This window comes from Oncorhynchus gorbuscha, linkage group LG09, assembly GCF_021184085.1.
Source record: "Oncorhynchus gorbuscha isolate QuinsamMale2020 ecotype Even-year linkage group LG09, OgorEven_v1.0, whole genome shotgun sequence".
NCBI classification, from domain to species: domain Eukaryota; kingdom Metazoa; phylum Chordata; class Actinopteri; order Salmoniformes; family Salmonidae; genus Oncorhynchus; species Oncorhynchus gorbuscha.
In genome coordinates, this window is record NC_060181.1 from 18,259,889 (window position 1) to 18,283,171 (window position 23,283).

At 44.6% G+C, this 23,283-nt stretch overlaps 1 protein-coding gene across 2 annotated transcripts in view; it reads right to left on the reverse strand.

The window, feature by feature from the left end:
* Nucleotides 1-1,051: 1,051 nt before the first annotated feature.
* LOC124042712 (potassium voltage-gated channel subfamily KQT member 4-like) overlaps nt 1,052-23,283 on the reverse strand; it is a 99,452-nt gene continuing 77,220 nt past the window's right edge. The window contains exons 3-14 of one of the 2 annotated variants that reach the window (XM_046360806.1): nt 22,102-22,228; nt 19,207-19,382; nt 15,667-15,792; nt 15,218-15,328; nt 15,014-15,109; nt 14,459-14,547; nt 13,480-13,605; nt 10,262-10,491; nt 9,986-10,085; nt 4,611-4,742; nt 4,334-4,478; nt 1,052-1,646 (exon numbers count right to left, since the gene is read on the reverse strand). In XM_046360806.1, coding sequence (XP_046216762.1) covers nt 1,443-1,646; nt 4,334-4,478; nt 4,611-4,742; nt 9,986-10,085; nt 10,262-10,491; nt 13,480-13,605; nt 14,459-14,547; nt 15,014-15,109; nt 15,218-15,328; nt 15,667-15,792; nt 19,207-19,382; nt 22,102-22,228 — 1,662 coding nt within the window. In that variant the 3' untranslated portion in view covers nt 1,052-1,442. The remainder of the gene's footprint in view (nt 1,647-4,333; nt 4,479-4,610; nt 4,743-9,985; nt 10,086-10,261; nt 10,492-13,479; nt 13,606-14,458; nt 14,548-15,013; nt 15,110-15,217; nt 15,329-15,666; nt 15,793-19,206; nt 19,383-22,101; nt 22,229-23,283) is intronic. The other variant, XM_046360807.1, reaches the window with a different exon arrangement.

Here is a 23,283-nt window from a genome sequence, read left to right on the forward strand (position 1 = left end):
AGACTCCACTAGTGGGGGCTCTAAAACGGAGCAGATGATTTAAAATACACCACATAGCCAAAGGTATGTGATCACCCTCTCGTCAAACATCTCATTCTAAAATCATGGGCATTAATATGGAGTTGGTCCCCCCTTTGCTGCTATAACAGGACTTGCGTTCATTCAGCCACAAGAGCATTAGTGAGGTCGGGCACTGATGTTGGGCGATTGAGCTTGGCTCGCAGTCGGCGTTCCAATTCATCCCAAAAGGTGTTCGGTGGGGTTGAAGTCAGGGCTCTGTGCAGGCCAGTCAAGTTCTTCCACACCGATCTCGACAAACCATTTCTGTATGGACCTCGCTTTGTGCACGGGGGCATTGTCATGCTGAAACAGGAAAGGGCCTTTTTTTGGCAAATTGTTGCCACAAAGTTGAAAGCACAGAATCCTCTAGAATGTCATTGTATGCTGTAGCGTTAAGGTGTCCCTTCACTGGAACTAAGGGGCCTAACCTGAACCATGAAAAACAGCCCCAGGTCATTATGCATTCGGGCAGGTAGCGATCTCCTGTCATCGCCAGAATGCACAGTGTGATTCATCACTCCAGAGCATGCATTTCCACTGCTTCAATGGTGGCAAGCTTTACATTACTCCAGCCGACGCTTGGCATCTCGCATTGTGATCTTAGACTTGTATGCAGCTGCTCGGCCACGGAAACCTATTTCATTAAGCTCCCGACGAACAGTCCTTGTGCTGGTAATGCTTCCAGAGGCAGTTTGGAACTTGGTTGTGAGTGTTGCAACCGAGGACAGACGATTTTTACATGCTACACGCTTTAGCCCTTGGCAGTCCTGTGCTGTGAGCTTGTGTGGCCTACCACCTCGGGGCTGAGCCGTTGTTGCTCCTAGATGTTTCCACTTCACAATAACAACACTTACAGTTGACCAGGGCAGCTCTAGCATGGCAGAAATATGATGAACTGACTTGGTGGCATCCTATGATGGCGCCACGCTGAATGTCACTGAGCTCTTCAGTACAGGTAATTCTACTGCCAATGTTTGTCTATGGAGATTGCATGGCTTTGTGCTCGATTTTATATACCTGTCAGCAATGGGTGTGGCTGAAATAGCCGAATCCACTCATTTGAAGGGTTGACCACATAATTTTGGCCATGTAGTGTATGTGGAGGGAGAAATGATTAAAGATGAGGATCAATCAATGGTAAAAAGTGTGGGTCCTAAGGTGTGGACTGTGAATTCCTAAAGGAGTCAGACCTCCAAAGTTAGGAATCAAATTGGTTTGGTAATTAGTGGGAAGAGCTATGGGCATAGTGGGTTGCTTCAGAGGTGCTGCTACAGTCCAGTATTGTGACATGACATCTCAGGGCCATTGTGGTGAGGGTCTAGCGGTGGACCCAGTTCATTCCCAGATTCAGCCCCAGCCTCAGTCAGTGAGTACAATACCAGTCACTTTATGTTGCTGGACTCTGAGTGGGAGATGTTGAGTGAGTTGGCAGAGGGGAAAAGGTCACGATGGTCTGTGGGGCTGTGGTAGTCCGACATCAGGTCTGGTTCTAACAGGGAGGACAAGGTGAAGTTGGAGGAGCCTTTCTTCAGACACTGTGTGTAGAAGTTAAGAAGGAGGTCCAGCTTGTTCTCTATCGACTGCACCTGTACAGAGATTAACACACACTAATTATTTTGTGCACTAAAATCTATTTATGACATTATTAATGAGCAATGATTATGATAGTCTTTTTTACTGGGTATTTCATTATAAATTGCAAAGTTAAAATGCAGTTAGTAGTACTACTAACCCAATATCATTAGACAAATACAAGCATAAATTGAGAAATCATGCACTCACCCCTATATTATACTGAACAAAAATATAAACGCAACATGCAACAATTTCAAAGATTTTGCTGAGTTACAGTTCATATAAGGAAATCAGTCAATTAAATAAATAAATGAGGTCCTGATCTATGGATTTCACATGACTGGACAGGGGCGTAGCCATGGGTGGGCCTGGGACGGCACCTACTTGTGCGTGGTCTGCGGTTGTGAGGCCGGCTGGACGTCCTGCTAAATTCTTTAAAACAACGTTGGAGGTGGCTTATGGTCGAGAAATGAACATTCAATTCTCTAGCAACAGCTCTGGTGGACATTCCTGTAGTCAACATGCTCATTGCATGCTCTGAAAACTTGAGACATCTGTGGCATTGTGTTGTGTGACAAAACTGGACATTTTAGAGTGGCCTTTTATTGTCAGTCACTGGCTTTATCAATAAGTGCATCGATGACGTCATCCCCACAGTGACATACCCCAACCAGAAGCCATGGATTACAGGCAACATTCACACTGAGCAAAAGGGTCTTTCAAGGTGCGGGACTCCAACCCGGAAGCTTACAAGAAATCCTGCTATGCCCTGCGACGAACCATCAAACAGGCAAAGTGTCAATAAAGGGCTAAGATCGAATCATACTACACCGGCTCTGATGCTCGTCTTATGTGGCAGGGCTTGCAAACTATTACAGACTACAAAGGGAAGCACAGCCGTGAGCTGCTCAGTGACACGAGCCTACCAGACGAGCTAAATCACTTCTATGCTTGCATATAGGCAAGCAACACTGAGGCATGCATGAGAGCATCAGTTGTTCCGGACGACTATGTGATCATGCTCTCCGTAGCCAACGTGAGTAAGACCTTTAAACAGGTCAACATACAAGGCTGAGGACCAGACGGATTACCAGGACGTGTGCTCCGGGCATGTGCTGACCAACTGGCAGGTGTCTTCACTGTCATTTTTAACATGTCCCTGATTGCGTCTGTAATACCAACATGTTTCAAGCAGACCACCATAGTCCCTGTGCCCCAAGAACACAAAGGTAACCTGCCTAAATGACTATAGACCCATAGCACTCATGTCCGTAGCCATGAAGTGCTTTGAAAGGTGCTTTGAAAGTGCTTTGAATGGCTCACATCAACACCATTATCCCAGAAACCCTAGACCCACTCAATTTGCATATCGCCCAAACAGATCCACAGATGATGCAATCTCTATTGCACTCCACACTGCCCTTTCCCACCTGGACAAAATTAACACTTATGTGAAAATGCTATTCATTGACTACAGCTCAGCGTTCAACACCATAGTACGCTCAAAGCTCATCACTAAGCTCAGGATCCTGGGACTAAACACCTCCCTCTGCAACTGGATATTGGACTTCCTTATGGGCCACCCCCAGGTGGTGGGGGTAGGCACAACACATCTGCCACGCTGATCCTCAACACTGGAGCTCCCCAGGGGTGCATGCTCAGTCCACACCTGTACTCCCTGTTCACCCACGACTGCATGGCCAGGCATGCAACACCATCATTAAGTTTGCAGACGACACAACAGTGGTAGGCCTGATCACCGACAAAGACGAGACAGCCTATAGGGAGGAAGTCAGAGACCTGGCCGGGTGGTGCCAGAATAACAACCTATTCCTCAACGTAACCAGGACTAAGGAGATTATTGTGGACTACAGGAAAAGGAGGACCGAGCATGCCCCCATTCTCATCGACAGGGCTGTAGTGGAGCAGGTTGAGAGCTTCAAGTTCCTTGGTGGCCACATCAACAACAAACTAGAATGGTCCAAACACACTAAGACAGTCGTGAAGAGGGCACGATAAAGCCTATTCCCCCCCCAGGAAACTAAAAAGATTTGGCATGGGTCCTGAGATCCTCAAAAGGTTCTACAGCTGCAACATGCATCACTGCCTGGTATGGCAATTGCTCGGCCTCTGACCGCAAGGCACTACAGAGGGTAGTGCGAACGGCCCAGTACATCACTGGGGCTAAGCTGCCTGCCATCCAGGACCTCTGCACCAGGCGGTGTCAGAGGAAGGCCCTAAAAATTGTCAAAGACCCCAGCCACCCCAGTCATAGACTGTTCTCTCTACTACCGCATGGCAAGCGGTACCGGAGTGCCAAGTCTAGGACAAAAAGGCTTCTCAACAGTTTTTACCCCCAAGCCATAAGACTCCTGAACAGGTAGTCAAATGGCTACCCGGACTATTTGCATTGTGCATTTGGAATGCTCATGAACAGGGATGTAAACAAATGTGTGGCAAAAGAATGAGTGAAATAACTTTTTGTGCGTATGGAACATTTCTGGAATCTTTTATTTCAGCTCATGAAAGATGGGACCAGCACTTTAAATGTTACGTTTGTATTTTTGCTCAGTGTACATGGAATATTAGCCTAATCAGGGGAGCCACGCATTGATGATCAGGGGTTTTCCTGTCTCAAAGTGGTGGCCGTGGCCGTGCGTTAACATGATGATCAACCTACTGTACTGGAGCTCTGTACCTGTTTCTCCACCTTGATGACGCGTCCCATCATACTGAGCTCGTCCATAAGGTCTAGTTCTGGAGGGGTCTTCTCTCCCTTCTCACTCCTCACCTTCTTATTATCTGCCTGGTAGGACGATCCACGACCCACTATCTGATCCACTCTGGGGAGGACCAGGACAACACACAACAATCATTATCAAAATGGTTCATTTAGTGGTGTTATGGTTACTACTGATGATAGAGTGTGTGTGAATCCACTGTGTCTTCAACTGTTGTAGGTTGTGTGTGTGTACCTGGATTGTAGACTCTTGATCCTCCCCAGCATGTCCAGGTGTCCAGCAGAGTACTGCTCTATGACGTCCTTCACATCGTATGGACGCAGAGTCTCCTTAAATTTCCGCTTGGCCACCAGGAACTTCAGAATCCTACACACACACAAGTAGAGATCTACTAGAATGTGTTGCCTGTGGGTGCCTCACACTGCAGAATAAAACCAGTGAATACAGCGAAAGTGTTAAACCATGAAACAAGTCATGCACGTCATCAATGCCACTACGTAGGTGTGATTAAGTGGGATTTGCAGCCAAAGTGACCTTATCAATATTATTCACAAATGGCCTCATTAAGGGAAACCACTGGAGGACTGCAGGGATTCCCCTTTGTTGTGGACTTTGACAACGGCATTGGTTCTGTATTACCAATGACATATGTAGAGCCATGTTTAGAACACTGACTGTATACAGTGCCTTCGGAAAGTATTCAGACCCCTTCACTTTCTTCACATTTTGTTACGTTACAGCCTTATCCTAAAATTGATCAAATATATATTTTTCTTATCAATCTACACACAATACCTCAATGATGAAGCAAAAACTATTTTTTAGAAATGTTTGCTAATTTATTTTTAAAAAATACAAGACTGAAATATCACATTTACGTAAGTATTCAGACCTTTTGCAGCGGTTAACAGCATCGAGTCTTCTTGGGCATGACGCTAAAAGCTTGAAATATTTGTATTTGGGGAGTTTCTCCCATTCTTCTCTGCAGATTCTCTCAAGCTCAGTCAGGTTGGATGGGGAGCATTGCTGCACAGCTATTTTCAGGTCTCTCCAGAGATGTTCGATTGGGTCTGGGCTCTGGCTGGGCCACTCAAGGAAATTCAGAGACTTGTCCCGAAGCCACTCCTGTGTTGTCTTGGCTGTGTGCTTAGGGTCGTTGTCCTGTTGGAAGGTGAACCTTCACCCCAGTCTGAGGTCCTGAGCGCTCTGGAGCAGGTTTTCATCAAGGATCTCTCTGTACTTTGCTCCGTTCATCATTGCCTCAATCCTGAGTAGTCTCTCAGTCCCTGTCGCTGGAAAACATCCTCACGGCATGATGCGGCTACAACCATGCTTCACCGTAGGGATGGTGCCAGGTTACCTCCAGACGTGGCACCTGGCATTCAGGCCAAAGAGTTCAATCTTGGTTTCATCAGACCAGAGAATCTAGTTTCTCATGGCCTGAGAGTCTTTAGGTGCCTTTTGGCAAACTCCAAGCAGGCTGTCATGTGCCTTTTACATCCGTCAGGCCACTCTACCATAAAAGTCCTGATTGATGGAGTGCTGCAGAGATGGTTGTCCTTATGGAAGGTTCTCCCATCTCCACAGAGGAACTCTGGAATGCTGTAAGAGTGACCATCGCGTTCTTGGCCACCTCCCTGGCCACGGCCCTTCTCCCCTGATTGCTCAGTCTAGCCGGTCTTGGTGGATCCAGACTTCTTCCATTTAAGAATGATGGGGACCTTCAATGCTTCAGAAATGTTTTGCTTATTTTCCCCAGATCTGAGCCTCAACACAATCCTGTCTCTGAGCTCTACGGACAATTCCTTTGACCTAATGGCTTGGTTTTTGCTCTGATGTGCACTGTCAACTGTGGGACCTTATATCGACAGGTGTGTGCCTTTCCAAATCATGTTCGAATCAATTGAATTGACCACAGTGGGACTCGAATTAAGTTGTAGAAACATCTCAAGGATGATCAATGGAAACAGGATGCACCTGAGCTCAATTTCGAGTCTCATAGCAAAGGGTCTGAATACTTGTGTAAATAAGATTTCTGTTTTTTATTTTTAATACATTTGCATAAATGTCTAAAAACCTGTTTTCACTTTGTCATTATGGGGTATTATATGTAGATTGCTGAGGATTTTAAAACAAATGTAATCCATTTGAGAAATAAGGCTGTAACCTAATACAATTTGGAAAAAGGGGTCTGAATATGTTCCCAAGGCACTGTGCATATCTTTAATAGACACCCTTATTCCGGTGCACTGTGTAAGGAGAGAGGGACACACTCAGTTTTCTGCACACCCTGGCCCTCTGCTTAGTCAGCATCTCTCTCACACAAACATGAGGTGGACCCCTGTGTGTGTCTCGTCTACCTCCTCTCAGCGAGACAGCTGTGTGTGTGTGTGTGTGTGTGTGTGTGTGTGTGTGTGTGTGTGTGTGTGTGTGTGTGTGTGTGTGTGTGTGTGTGTGTGTGTGTGTGTGTGTGTGTGTGTGTGTGTGTGTGTGTGTGTGTGTGTGTGTGTGTGTGTGTGTGTGTGTGTGTGTGTGTGTGTGTGTGTGTGTGTGTGTGTGCGCGTGTGTGCGTGTGTGCGTGTGTGCGTGTGTGCGCGTGTGCGCGTGTGCAGAGTGTTGAACATATACTGGGCAGAGTTCTGGCTGCTTGTCACACTATAGTAGAGTAGTCAGACACCCGAACACTGAGGTGCTGGTTCGGCAGAATGCAGGAAACACCAAATGTTAGCGTAGCCAAACATACGCACTTAACCTGTCAAACAAAGCCGTGATGGATTGCTCCATGAGTCAGAGTGGGCACAGAGGGGAGGGAGGGCGAGGCAGGTGGGGAGGGGGGCTGTTTTATGAGGAAACACTATCTCTCACACAGAGATGGGCTAAGACCTCTTTAATATCAGTGTGTTCTGTCAGGGGGAGGACACACACATTACATTTGTAGTGGTGGTGGTTTGGTGAAACAGACACACACAATCACAGCAGGGATATGGAACACAAGGTAATGTGGAAACGTGTTAATCATTGTTGGCAACTGAACAACTGGCATGTGCAATGGCAGTTTAGTGCTATGTGCTGCAACGCTGTGCTGCAACGCTAGTGTGTTGATGGCAAACACACACTTTTCTTCTTTATCCCCCTTTCCCTCTTCTGCTCTGCAGGAGAGAGAGAAAGTAGAAAAAGAGGGGTGGTGGTCGACAGCTGGTACCACAGAAGCCGTCAGCGCACCCTTCCTCCTTCCTCTTCCTCACAGTGCGCTCTTGATGACAACGGAGTTTTTCAAAAATATTTTTGCAAGATGTATTTTTTTTTTTTGCAGGTAGATGCATATTTTCTCCTGTTCGGGTGGGTCTCAGGTGTGGGTAAAATAAAGAGTAAGGGAAAGTAGAAAGGAATGAACAAGAAAAAGAAAGAAAAATATCATTTTATTTCCATCCTCTAAGGGGTTCTTCAAAGCGCTGAGTCTCTCTCTTCATCGAGTGGTATGATCGTATTAATACATTGGCTGCCTGAAGTATTCCCACTGCAGATACCTGGTATAAGGGCATAGCTGGGTGCACTACATCATTAGCTACAGACTCAGGGGCTCTGGTAGGGAATCAGTACCAAAAAGTTATTGAGATCTGGACCAAACATATTCAAGTCAGCATTCGGTCATTTTTGGTTTGGTTTTATGTGAATGACTCATGGCAACAGTAGTGAAGTGGGTTGTGATGGAGGATAGGTGCAGTAAATTGTGTTGTTTTATAGGGTCAGCCATAGTAAGTACAGCGCCATTGGAGCAAATGGGGTTTAAGTGCCTTGCTCAGGGGCACATAGACAGATTTTTCACATTGTTGGCTCAAGAGTCTTCTTCGGGTGTTCAAACCAGCGACATTTCAGTTACTGGGCCAATGCTCAAACTGCTAGGCTACCTGCTGTCTTTAACACCAAGAGAGGAACTCCTGCTTACATGAGCTCAACAGCTTATCACTTTAAAAGCAGAGGAATGGAACTATCACTTCTTTAAAACCCTTAACACGGAGGATCAAACAATAGGCAAATGGTTGACTTTACAAACTCTGGATAAAACCGTTTCAAAAATATAAAATGTTCACAACTGTGCAAAAATACAGAAGTTGACTACTAGTGGCTTTAGCACAACTCGATTAGTTTGAGTAGAGTACTACAACAAGTATGCAGATCTCTCTCCTCCTCCTCTCTCACCATCCCTGCATATCCCAAACAACACACATTTACACAGGCAAGTAGGCAGGCTGATTAACTACATTAGCCTTCCTATAGTGAAGCCTCAGCAATACAGTCGATGCTAATATCTACCGGTTTCGTAAAAGACATCAATCTTAAGTGTGGAGTCTGACATAAGATTCCAGTGTTTCTAGAGTGATGTAGTGTCGACAAAGAATATTCACGTTTCAGTATGGTAGCTAATAGGGCCTACACTCAAATGAATCCAGACCCAATCCACTAACCCTTTCATATAAACACATGCACTCACATAACCCCTCATACTTATAGCATACTGTACACAGTGTACACATGGAAACACACACACAGTCTGATGCAACATGAAAGATGCTGTGTGTCTGTATGGCTGACCCTTGGGGTCTGCCAGTAGTGGTTCAATACAATCCACTCACACCAACTACCCACAGACCAACATACCTGCCTCACTGACAGTTGTTTGCTGGCAATTGTAGTGTTTTTCTGCCTCCCTCAGTGGAATAAGTTTTGCATGTGCGTGTGTCTGTGTGTGTAGAGCGATAAAGGTATCCCTCCAGGACATTTACATGGTTAAGCACAGAGAAACCTCAAGGGGTCGTGTGTCGTCCCCCCCCTGAACACATGGAGCCGTTAATTAGTGCATAGGTTTGCCAGGTAGGCATTTTTCTCCTTCCTTCACACCATTCTTTCTCCATTCCTTATATCGTAGCTAGTTTTTCCTAATATTGGAAGTTCCCTTGTGGGCATAGAAAGGTGGTCTATGTACACGACTACACTACAGCATGCACAACGTTACCTTTAAAACAATGTTACATGAGTAAGTCGCTCTGGATAAGAGCGTCTGCTAAATGACTTAAATGTAAATGTAATGTAAGACTTTGGTCAACAAATTCGTATGATAATTTCCATCAAAGTAAGATGAGACAAAATAACTGTACAATAGAGACTAGTATAGTGATGTCATGTTTGTCTATTTTTGGGGGCCAGGGAGTGATCGCTAAAACACACAGTGTATCATTAACATGGAGCTCTGCAATAGACTCTCCATGATCACAGCTCTGTCAGCTGCCCTCCAGGCCCTGACTGACTGACTGAGACAAGGTCAGAGCCAAGCAGCTGGCCTGCGGCAGGAAGGATCAGTTACCACACTAAAGAGGACATTTCCCTACCGTCAGCTGAAGCTGCATATGGCCAGAGTCCACTGGAAAAGCCAACCATTCATCTTAGTCCATCCACCATAACATGAAGTACTGTAGGCCCAAATATAATACTCGGGCCTATTGCGACAATAGGACCAGAGGAGACAGGTGACCTGATTCCATCATAATGTGGACCAGTAGGTACCCTGTGGGTACAGGTAGGGGTGCTGTGAGAGGGGTTGTAGGACTCACCTAACAGCCCGTATCAAGGTCTTCACTGCTGGGATCACCTCCTCCATGGCAACGTCACAATATGGTTTGTCTTCAACACTGTCCTCCCCTACTCCATCCACTGGAGACAGGACAGCAACAATACAGTTAAGGGTGAGAGGGAGGGAGTGAGTGAGTACAATAACATACGTGAGAGACAGTATGTGAGTAAGTGTATGTAAATGTAGAGAATGTGTGTTTGTGTGAGTGAGTGAGTGAGTGAGTGAGTGAGTGAGTGAGTCAAGTCCCAGTTCCCACCGTCTGCAGGAGGTCTGGGTTTGAGTCGCAGGGAGGTGCGGAACCGCGTGCGGTCGTTGAAGCTCCAGCTCTTCTGCACTTTTCCGGGGCTGGTGGCTTCTGGGACATTGTCCGTGCTGGGCGACTGGCGGACACTCGTCCCGGGAGGCAGCGGGGACGCCTTGTTCCGGCTCGCCTGGGACGAACGGGAGTTGTTCAGCCGCATCCTGTCCCGGAATCCCATTTTGCTGCTGCTGAAACAACGAAGGTAATTAACTTGTGTCCACATGTTTATCTGCCACTTAGGACAACCTTAGAGTTCTGTTGTGTGATTTTCCTCATTGACTATAGGTTCATAGTGTCCAGTGGACGGTCCAGTTGTTTTAGATCTGAGTTTAGCCAATCTGCAGAGAAGCAGTCCCAGGTAGTTAGCAGGTACAGACAGCAGTACACTAGATAGTGTGTAGCTACTGACTCCCATTAAAAACAGTCACACACAACATACTCAATGACCAACAAAGCACAGAGAGAACAGAGACAGACATTCAGACGGAGATGTCACACAGGCATGACTGACTGTCTGGCTGATTTACTGCCGGATTTATTGACTGACTGGCTGATTTACTGACTGGCTGACTGGGGGGAGTATAGGTATATATAGGGAATAGGGAGCAAATTGTGATGTACACTCGGTGACCACTTACATGTTACAAAGTCACAAAGCATTTCAAACGTCACGCACCAGAGAACGATTAGAGACATGTTGTTTACGCTGATATAACCCTTGTTTGTGTGCTGACCTGCCATTTAAATGTAATATTTAAGTAGCTGGAAAAGCATTAGGGGAAACGGCATTTCATACGCCGGAGCTGAAATGCTCAGGATGACTTAGAAGGGGAGGGTGGACAGAGTAAGATGTTGAATTACTGTTAGCCCTTTGCATTCCATTGGAAAGGAAATTAAAAAGGGATGTGCTAGGGTTAAAAACACAGATGAACCCTCCAAAGACATGTACGGCATACTGAGCAAAGGATTTGAAGAGAAACATTTTAGCAGACGAAAGGGGAAAAACTATCAGGGGAGGGAAATGTTTCTGCATAAGCATATGGTTGCATTGCATGCAGGATCATTTGAAGCCTTTCTCCATAATTCACTACAGAGCAGAAGTGATCAAAGAATGCATGCATGAACAATGTGTGCAATTAACAAGTAACGGTCATGCAACACTATTAGGAAAACAGCATGTGTGACTTGCTAATTATTTGACCTTTTCATAAATATTAAAAAATGTATTTGTCAGAACCTTCTGTAAAAATGATGTAAGTAATTTAAATCTGTAAGTGTGTGAGGAGGCCAATGCTGACATTAGATCCACATAAACCATGAAACAAATCCCTTTGTTTTCTAATAAAGAACGCATGGTTTATTGTGTCATCCAGTTCACTGAAAGAAAGTGGTTTACAACAGAGGTATCCCTTTAACAGAACAAACTGTCATTCTTCTCACACAGTAAAGGCCCAGGCAAAGATTAACACCAGAGCAGTGTTTCCTATTCTCAAACATCAATTCCAAAATGTGACTATAAATAGTGCAATTTACAAACATTTTTATTCTGATGACCATCCTCAATGACAAGTGTCTTCACACTATGCTAAATGAAGAGACTAAAACCAAATCCTTATTGAAAGTGGGATATTTCAAGGGGACCAAATCCTTATTGAAAGTGGCATATTTCAAGGGGACCAACTCCTTATTCGAAGGAGAAAATGTACAGAGACACACCCACTGCACTGGGCCAGAAGGCTGTGGGACCCTCAGGCAGAGTGGGAAGGGGGTAGTGTGAATGTGTGAGTAAGGAAGGATGGGGAGGGGGGTGCCCCATGCACAGGCTTGTCACCGTGGATACCTCTGCTGCTTACGGCCAGCGTGAATCCAGAAGAGACCGCTTTTTAGAAACGAGTTGACTGAGGAAACACACAAGGCAGAAGGAGGGTGAAGAGAATAGGAGGAGAGGAAGAGTGGAGGAGGAAGAGTAGAGGAGGAAGGGAAGAGGAAGAGGGGAGAAGAAGAAGAGGGGGTGGGGGCTAGAAGGGGAGAGGAGAGAGGAGGAAAGGAGAATTGGAAGATAGGAGAGGAAGAGGAGGAAAAGGGAGAGCAGAGGCAGGGTACGCAGGCAGTGAGATCATAAAGGTGAGGGGCTGAGGGAGGTGAGAGGGTGAAGTGGAGGGGTAGCCCAGTACTGCAACTCAACAGTCTTAAATGGCTTCCTTTCCTTGTCTCCTTTCACTTTGAAGGTTTGCAAATGTATTGACACACACCCATGGAGGAGGGAGGTGTTGAGTTGGGGGTGTACTGTAGGCAGCAGGAGAGTCTGCAGAGGAAGCAGTTCACCGGAGTATATCCATAATAAGACTGCAGCCCCCGTTCTAGAAGGTCGAAAATAATTAGCTCCACACCTAACCATTGTCTTCTTGATTTGGGAGACACACTGCCATCAATGTGTTATTAATGTCTTTCAGTACATGCAGTACTATTCAATCAACTGTATGGCAAATACAGCATACATCTGGTTCATACTGAGGGGCTACAAGACCAAACATATACCTTGGAAAACATGGCATGTTATTGTATGTATCTGACATGCTGGGTTGTGTCCCATTGTTTTTCCCATTACCATGGAGGACCACTTCCTAGCTGGATTTGTCAGAGAGGGAATGCAGAGACACATGCGTTCAGAAGAACAAACCTGCAAGGGACTTCTGTCTTCCTGAGAACAGGGTTGGTGGAGGGATGACATGGAAAAGAAGCGGATGACAGGAGAGAGAGAGAGCGGGACAAAAAGGAGAGAAGGGGTGGATGAATGGATGAGGGTGATGGAGTTGACATGAAGATGAATCAGACGAGGAAAGTGAATGAGAGGCAGACAGAGATGGAGCAAGCGGTGCTGTTAATTACACAGGTTTAGAATCAGTATTTGTGACAGGTGGTTAGATACACAACAGTACATCCACACAGGAACCACAGACCAGAGAACAGCCAGCATTTCTTTCTAAATCAGCTCACTGCTATAAGGAGTAAAAACTGCAGCATCCTCTGGTGAGAGATTGTTTGATACAAATTAGTGCATGTGTCACGGTGATCTTTTCTTGCGTATTTATATGTCGGTGTGCCTCTATATATCAGTCTGTCGTTTATCTGTGTGTATGTGTGTGTGTGTGTGTGTGTGTGGTGGTGCGTACCTGTCCCCTGACAGGTAGGGGGAGCTGTAGGGCCGTAGCCCGGACAGCAGGGTGTTGTGGGAGTTGTGAAGGACATTCTTGGCGCTACGCCGTCGCTGAAGGTGACTGAACAGTAGTGTCAGTTCTCTGACCCCATGTGCACAAAAAAAACAAAGAAAGCAAGAAACAAAACAAAAAAACAAAAAAAAAACATAAAAAGGATGTCAAATTAAGGGTCAAAACATAAAAAAGGTGGGGATAATTCATATGTAATTTATCAAAATTAAGTATGACAAATATTGATGGCACCATCTACACACTTTTCTTGTCACTGGACACAGAGCTAAGAGGCAAAAAAAGGTTTATGTAAGTCATAAAAGTACCCCTCTTTTTAAACAAACTGAATGAGTCCAATTAATATGTAAATACTTAAATAAAATAAGAGAATACAATCTTAAGAAATAATAAAGATAAACAATGGTGGTAGTCACATTTGAGGCCTGAAGAAACCTGTAATAACTTAAAAAAGGGAGAATGAAAATGAATGAAAGTGCACCCCACCGTTTTAGACCAAGGAAGATAGAATGCCCACGGTCACCACTGGTAAAAGCAACTCAATTGCTGGGATATTGATCATTGTTGTATATTTGTGTACGTTCATGTGTGTATGTTCATGTGTGTGTCATGTTAATTATATGTAGGTGCAAGTTACATTTAGGTTCTCTTCCTAGATCCTATAATTCATCTGTACAGCCTCTCCTCACCTCCCTACAATGCTCTCTCAATGTTCAACCGGTTAGCAGTGTCAGCTGGCTTTCAAAACCACATTCATTTAGGATAGGTGAGACACGCTTGCTACTCCAAGTCACACCTAAGTCAAATCTACCTGTACAAACATTTTGTCCTTTTAATTTAATGTAGTGGGGATGGTTAAATTCATGGGTCGACCAGCACCAACACACAACAACGGCATTATTGGAGAGGAGAAGGGAGTACCTACCTGAAGGATGGAAGCATGCTGTCATAGAAGTACCAAGTGGCTGTCAGGTAGGAGTGCTGAGCATCAGTAGAGTACAGACGCCAAGCAGCCTGGAACACACACACACACACACACACACACACACACACACACACACACACACACACACACACACACACACACACACACACACACACACACACACACACACACACACACACACACACACACACACACACACACACACACACACACACACACACGTTAAGCCACTAAAGGAAAATGATCCAATCATACAGCAATTTGTTAGTGGGTTCAGTTTTATTATTTTATTTAACCTTAATTTAACTAGGCAAGTCAGTTAAGAACAAACTCTTATTTACAATGACAGCCTAGGAACAGTGGGTTAACTGCCTTGTTCAGGGGCCGAAAGACACATATTTACTTTGTCAGCTCGGGGATTCGATCGCGCAACCTTCCGGTTACGGGTCCAACGTCCAACCACTATGCTACCTGTCACCCCTTATGATCTAGTCTGTTGATTGAGTGGATGACACCTGAGCTATCTGTGGTCACCTGTATAAGGTTGGCAGCAGGAGTCCTCCTCTTCTCAAAGTGCTTCTGTCTGTGCTGCTCCTGCACCTTCAGAGCAAAGCCTGACCCCAGGATACCCTGAGAGAGGGTTCAGAAGGAGCGGATCAGAGGGAGGGCTAAAAGGAATGAGCGCCGATTGGCTGGGAGGGGAACTGACAGTGATGTACACCAATGAGAGAGACTCACAGCAGGAAGGGCGAAGAAGGACACACCCAGGAGCGCGAAGCCGGCAGCTAGGAGTCGGCCCAACCAGGTGCGGGGTGTTTTGTCACCATAGCCGATGGTGGTGAGAGTAATCTGGAAGTAGAAACACACACACACAGAGAATAAGTCTTCCAGTGGTAAATACTATACAGAGCAAAACTAGTAAAACAGCATGGTACTAGAGAGACATTCTATTGGTCAGTCTAATTCTAGATCTGGAGAAAGGGCAATTCATACCCAAGTCAGTGGGTGTGTGTGTCAAATCAAATGTTATTTGTCACATGCTTCGTAAACGACAGGTGTAGGCTAACTGTGAAATGCGTATGGGTCCTTTTCCAACAATAGCAGAATTGGTCAGGAGCCCAGAAGACGACTGCTATCCAATGCAATGCAATCTTTCCTGTGTGAGTGAGTGTGTGTGTGGTACTGACCGTTCCCCACCAGAGGGAGTCTGCGTAGGTGTTGAACTCTGTGTTGACATCCTTCTCTGCCAGGTAAACCAGGAAGGAGGCAAAGATCAGGACCAGGAAACCAATGTACCACGCTGTAATGAGCTCCTGAGACCGAGAAAGGAGGGGGAGGGGCAGGTAGTGATCAAAATATCATCAAAAACATCAATCAATATATGCCAAATATTAAAGAGCAAATAACACAATCACCACCATCACCTGACAACACAATCAACTGACAACACAATCACCTGACAACATAATCACCAGCACCTGACAACACAATCATCACCTGACAACAAACACCACCACCTGACAACATAATAATCACCTAACAACATAATAATCACCTGACAACATAATAATCACCTGACAACACAATCCACACCATCACCTGACAACATAATAATCACCTGACAACATAATAATCACCTGACAACATAATAATCACCTGACAACATAATCCACACCATCACCTGACAACATAATAATCACCTGACAACATAATAATCACCTGACAATATAATAATCACCTGACAACATAATAATCACCTGACAACATAATAATCACCTGACAACATAATAATCACCTGACAATATAATAATCACCTGACAACATAATAATCACCTGACAACATAATAATCACCTGACAACATAATAATCACCTGACAACATAATAATCACCTGACAATATAATAATCACCTGACAACATAATAATCACCTGACAACACAATCCACACCATCACCTGACAACATAATAATCACCTGACAACATAATAATCACCTGACAACATAATAATCACCTGACAACATAATAATCACCTGACAATATAATAATCACCTGACAATATAATAATCACCTGACAACATAATAATCACCTGACAACATAATAATCACCTGACAACATAATAATCACCTGACAACATAATAATCACCTGACAATAATCATAATAATCACCTGACAACATAATAATCACCTGACAACATAATAATCACCTGACAACATAATAATCACCTGACAACATAATAATCACCTGACAACATAATAATCACCTGACAACATAATAATCACCTGACAATATAATAATCACCTGACAACATAATAATCACCTGACAACATAATAATCACCTGACAACATAATAATCACCTGACAATATAATAATCACCTGACAACATAATAATCACCTGACAACATAATAATCACCTGACAACATAATAATCACCTGACAACACCTAATCATCCTGACAACACAACCATCATGACAACACACACATCACCTGACAACATAATAATCACCTGACAACATAATAATCACCTGACAATATAATAATCACCTGACAATATAATAATCACCTGACAATATAATAATCACCTGACAACATAATAATCACCTGACAACATAATAATCACCTGACAACATAATAATCACCTGACAACATAATAATCACCTGACAACACAATCCACACCATCACCTGACAACATAATAATCACCTGACAACATAATAATCACCTGACAACATAATAATCACCTGACAACACAATCCACACCATCACCTGACAACATAATAATCACCTGACAATATAATAATCACCTGACAATATAATAAACACCTGACAACACAATAAACACCAGACAACACAATCCCCACCATCACCTGACAACACAATAAACACCAGACAACACAATCCCCACCATCACCTGACAACACAATAAACACCAGACATCACAATCCACACCATCACCTGAAAACACTATAATCATTATCACCTGACCACACAACCACCATCATCACCTGACCACACAACCAACATCATCACCTGACCACACAACCAACATCATCACCTGACCACACAACCAACATCATCACCTGACCACACAACAACATCATCACCTGACAACACAACAACATCATCACCTGACAACACAACAACATCATCACCTGACAACACAACAACATCACCTGACAACACAACAACATCATCACCTGACAACACAACAACATCATCACCTGACAACACAACAACATCATCACCTGACAACACAACAACATCATCACCTGACAACACAACAACATCATCACCTGACAACACAACAACATCATCACCTGACAACACAACAACATCATCACCTGACAACACAACAACATCATCACCTGACAACACAACAACATCATCACCTGACAACACAACAACATCATCACCTGACAACACAACAACCATCACCACCTGACAACACAACAACATCATCACCTGACAACACAACAACATCATCACCTGACAACACAACAACATCATCACCTGACAACACAACCTGACAACACAACAACATCATCATCATCACCACCTGACAACACAACAACATCATCACCTGACAACACAACAACATCATCACCTGACAACACAATCCACATCACCACCTGACAACACAACAATCACCTTCACCACCTGACAACACAACAATCACCTCCACCACCTGACAACACTACAATCACCTCCACCACCTGACAACAGTATTAACACCATCACATGACAACACTACAATCACCTCCACCACCTGACAACACAACAATCACCTCCACCACCTGACAACACTACAATCACCTCCACCACCTGACAACACAACAATCACCTCCACCACCTGACAACACAACAATCACCTTCATCACCTGACAACACAACAATCACCTTCACCACCTGACAACACTACAATCACCTCCACCACCTGACAACACTACAATCACCTCCACCACCTGACAACACTACAATCACCTCCACCACCTGACAACACAACAATCACCTTCACCACCTGACAACACTACAATCACCTTCACCACCTGACAACAGTATTAACACCATCACATGACAACACTACAATCACCTCCACCACCTGACAACACTACAATCATCGCCACCATCACCTGACAACACTATAATCATCACCACCATAAACCACCACCACCTGACAACACAATCACCACCACCTGACAACACAATCACCACCACCTGACAACACTATAAACCACCACCACCTGACAACACAATCACCACCACCTGACAACACAATCACCACCAGCTGACAACACTATAAACCACCACCACCTGACAACACTATAAACCACCACCACCTGACAACACTATAATCATCACCATCACCAGACAACACTATAAACCACCACCACCACCTGTCAACACAATAAACCACCATCACCTGACAACACAATCACCATCACCTGACAACACAATCACCATCACCTGACAACACAATCACCATCACCTGACAACACAATCACCATCACCTGACATCCCTGAGTGTGTGTGCAGTGTATTTGGCTTTAACTTTTCAGAGTGGTCATCCTAACTACCAGTCTAAGGTGGATATCGTTTCTGAGGTCCACGACCCTAACCTTTCAGTATGTGTAAAGTATCTGTGGGTGTGTTGTGGTTGGCATGACACCATATCACTAATACTAGTCGTTTCATCATCCACTGTGAGTGAGTGTGTGTGTGTATGTCCACCTTGCTGTGGGCATAGACCACAGAGCCCAGTAGTTTCCAGGTGCCTCCTCGTCTGTCCATGCGTACCATCCGGAGGATCTGGAGGAACCGCATGCTGCGCAGGGCAGAGGTAGCAAATATGTTCCCCTGGGTACCCGCTGCGATCACCGCCAACGACGCCACAAACACTATGAAGTCTATGGAGAAAAAGGGGGAAGAAAGAGAGGAGGTGAAAGGAGGTGAAAGGAGAGAGAGATGCACAATGCACATCCAGTACACACATTCAGTCCCAGTAAGCTCAGACACATATCAATAACTATCCATTAGCTACTGCTCTTTGGAAACTCTGTCTGTCTGTCTGTCTGTCTGTCTGTCTGTCTGTCTGTCTGTCTGTCTGTCTGTCTGTCTGTCTGTCTGTCTGTCTGTCTGTCTGTCTGTCTGTCTGTCTGTCTGTCTGTCTGTCTGTCTGTCTGTCTGTCTGTCTGTCTGTCTGTCTGTCTGTCTGTCTGTCTGTCTGTCTGTCTGTCTGTCTGTCTGTCTGTCTGTCTGTCTGTCTGTCTGTCTGTCTGTCTGTCTGTCTGTCTGTCTGTCTGTCTGTCTGTCTGTCTGTCTGTCTGTCTGTCTGTCTGTCTGTCTGTCTGTCTGTCTGTCTGTCTGTATGCATGCATGCATGCATGTAAATACTACTCTGTACATGTATTGTAAGTACAGTCGTGGCCAAAAGTTTTGAGAACGACAAATTAATTTTCACGAAGTCTGCTTCCTCAGTTTGTATGATGACAATTTGCATATACTCCAGAATGTTATGAAGAGTGATCAGATGAATTACAATTAATTGCAAAGTCCCTCTTTGCCATAGAAAAGAACTGAATCCCCCCCACTCTGTCATGCTGATTGAGTTCGAATAACAGACTGGAAGCTTCAAAAAGTAGGGTGGTGCTTGGAATCATTGTTCTTCTTCTGTCAACCATGCTTACCTGCAAGGAAGCACGTGCCGTCATCATTGCTTTGCACAAAAAGGGCTTCACAGGCAAGGATATTGCTGCCAGTAAGATTGCACCTAAATCAACCATTTATCGGATCATCAAGAATTTCAAGGAGAGCGGTTCAATTGTTGTGAAGGCTTCAGGGCTCCAGCAAGCGCCAGGACTGTCTCCTAAAGTTGATTCAGCTGCGGGATCGGGGCACCACCAGTATAGCGCTTGCTCAGAAATGCAGCAGGCAGGTGTGAGTGCATCTACACGCACAGTGAGGCGAAGACTTTTGGAGGATGGCCTGGTGTCAAGAAAGGCAGCAAATAAGCCACTTCTCTCCAGGAAAAACATCAGGGACAGACTGATATTCTGCAAAAGGTACAGGGATTGGACTGCTAAGGACTGGGGTAAAGTCATTTTCTCTGATGAATCCCGTTTCCGATTGTTTGGGACATCCAGAAAAAAGCTTGTCCGGAGAAGACAAGGTGAGCATTACAATCAGTCCTGTGTCATGCCAACAGTAAAGCATACTGAGACCATTCATGTGTGGGGTTGCTTCTCAGCCAAGGGAGTGGGCTCACTCACAATTTTGCCTAAGAACACAGCCATGCATAAAGAATGGTACCAACACATCCTCCGAGAGCAACTTCTCCCAACCATCCAGGAACAGTTTGGTGACGAACAATGCCTTTTCCAGCATGATGGAGCACCTTGCCATAAGGCAAAAGTGATAACTAAGTGGCTCAGGGAACAACACAATGATATTTTGGGTCAGGTGGTGATTGTGTTGTCAGGTGGTGATTGTGTTGTCAGGTGGTGATTGTGTTATCAGGTGGTGGTTTATAGTGTTGTCAGGTGATGATGATTGTAGTGCTGTCAGATGATGATGGTGGTGTTGATGATTGTAGTGTTGTCAGGTGGTGGAGGTGATTGTAGTGTTGTCAGGTGATGAAGGTGATTGTTGTGTTGTCAGGTGGTGGAGGTGATTGTGTTGTCATGTGATGGTGTTATACTGTTGTCAGGTGACGGTGGTGATTGTGTTGTCAGGTGATGATGATTATAGTCTTGTCAGGTGGTGGTGGTGGTGATTGTGTTGCCAGGCGGTGATTGTGTTGCCAGGTGAAGATTGTGTTGCCAGGTGGAGGTGGTGATTGTGTTGCCAAGTGGTGGTGGTGATTGTGTTGCCAAGTGGTGGTGGTGATTGTGTTGCCAAGTGGTGGTGGTGATTGTGTTGCCAAGTGGTGGAGGTGATTGTGTTGCCAAGTGGTGGAGGGGTGATTGTGTTGCCAAGTGGTGGAGGTGATTGTGTTGCCAAGTGGTGGAGGTGATTGTGTTGCCAAGTGATGAAGGTGATTGTGTTGCCAAGTGGTGGTGGTGATGATTACAGTGTTGTCAGGTGGTGGTGGCGATAATTGTGTTGTCAGGGGGTGGAGGTGATTACGTTGGCCAGGAAACTCCCCAGACCTTAATCCCATTGAGAACTTGTGGTTAATCCTCAAGGTGGGTGGACAAACAAAAACCCACAAATTCTGACAATCTTCAAGCATTGATTATGCAAGAATGGGCTGCCATCAGTCAGGATGTGGCCCAGAAGTTAATTGACAGCATGCCAGGGAGGATTGCAGAGGTCTTGAAAAAGAAGGGTCAACACCGCAAATATTCACTCTCTGCATCAATTTCATGTAATTGTCAATAAAAGCCTTTGACACTTATGAAATGCTTGTAATTATACTTCAGTATCCATAGTAACATCTGACAAAAATATCTAAACACACTGAAGGAGCAAACTGTGAAAATTAATATTTGTGTCATTCTCAAAACTTTTGGCCACGACTGTATACTTACACATGATCTTGTAGTTGAAGACACCACACACACACACACACACACACACACACACACACACACACACACAGACAGGGAGAGAGAGACAGCATCTTGCCTATAACACAGAAGGGTTTCCTGGCGAAGCGTAGTCTCCCCTGCCATCCTCTGTAGCGACAGCAGCAGCCAGATGCCCAAACCCTCACAGCGTATTCCAGACCAAACACCACGATCATCACAAACTCCTGTAGGGGGAGACAGACAGCGTGAGAGAAAACACCATGATCACTACAACCTCATCTAGGGGGAGACAGAGAAAACACTGCAATCATTACAACCTCATCTAGGGGGAGACAGAGAAAACACAGCAATCATCACAACCTCATCTAGGAGGGAGAGGGTCAGTGATGGGTCATAATGAGGAAACCAACTGAACAGCACAGATCAGCATAGGGTCACAGCAAGGTCAGTTAAAGAAGCTCACCATCTGTTTACAAAATGATCATCTGTGACAATGGACAAAGAGTTAGAGGAGGAGAAGGAAAAAGAGAATGGGAGTGGAAACAGACAAAATCATTCTCCTTAGTCACTGTCAGTGTTGACAAATATAGTGCTATATATAGTATGAGTCAAACATTTGGACACACCTACTCATTCAAGGGTTTTTCTTTGTTTTTACTAGAATAGAATAATAGGGAAGACATTAAAACTATAAAGTAACAATCATGTAGTAACCAAAAAAGTGTTAAACGAATCCAAATATACAGTTGAAGTCGGAAGTTTACATACACCTTAGTCAAATACATTTGAACTCAGTTTCACAATTCCTGACATTTTATCCAAGTACAAATTCCCTGTTTTAGGTCAGTTAGGATCACCACTTAATTTTAAGAATGTGAAATGTCAGAATAATAGAAGAGAGAATTATCAGCTTTCATCACATTCTCAGTGGATCAGAAGTTTACATACATTCAATTAGTATTTGGTAGCATTGCCTTTAAATTGTTTTACTTGGGTCAAACATTTCGGGTAGCATTCCACAAGCTTCCCACAATAAGTTGGGTGAATTTTGGCCCATTCCTCCTGACAGTGCTGGTGTAACAGTCAGATTTGTAGGCATCCTTGCTCGCACACACTTTTAAAGATCTGCCCATACATTTTCTATAGGATTGAGGTCAGGGCTTTGTGATGGCCACATCAATACCTTGACTTTGTTGTCCTTAAGACATTTTGCCACAACTTTGGAAGTATGCTTGCGGTCATTGTCCATCTGAAAGACCCATTTGCGACCAAGCTTTAA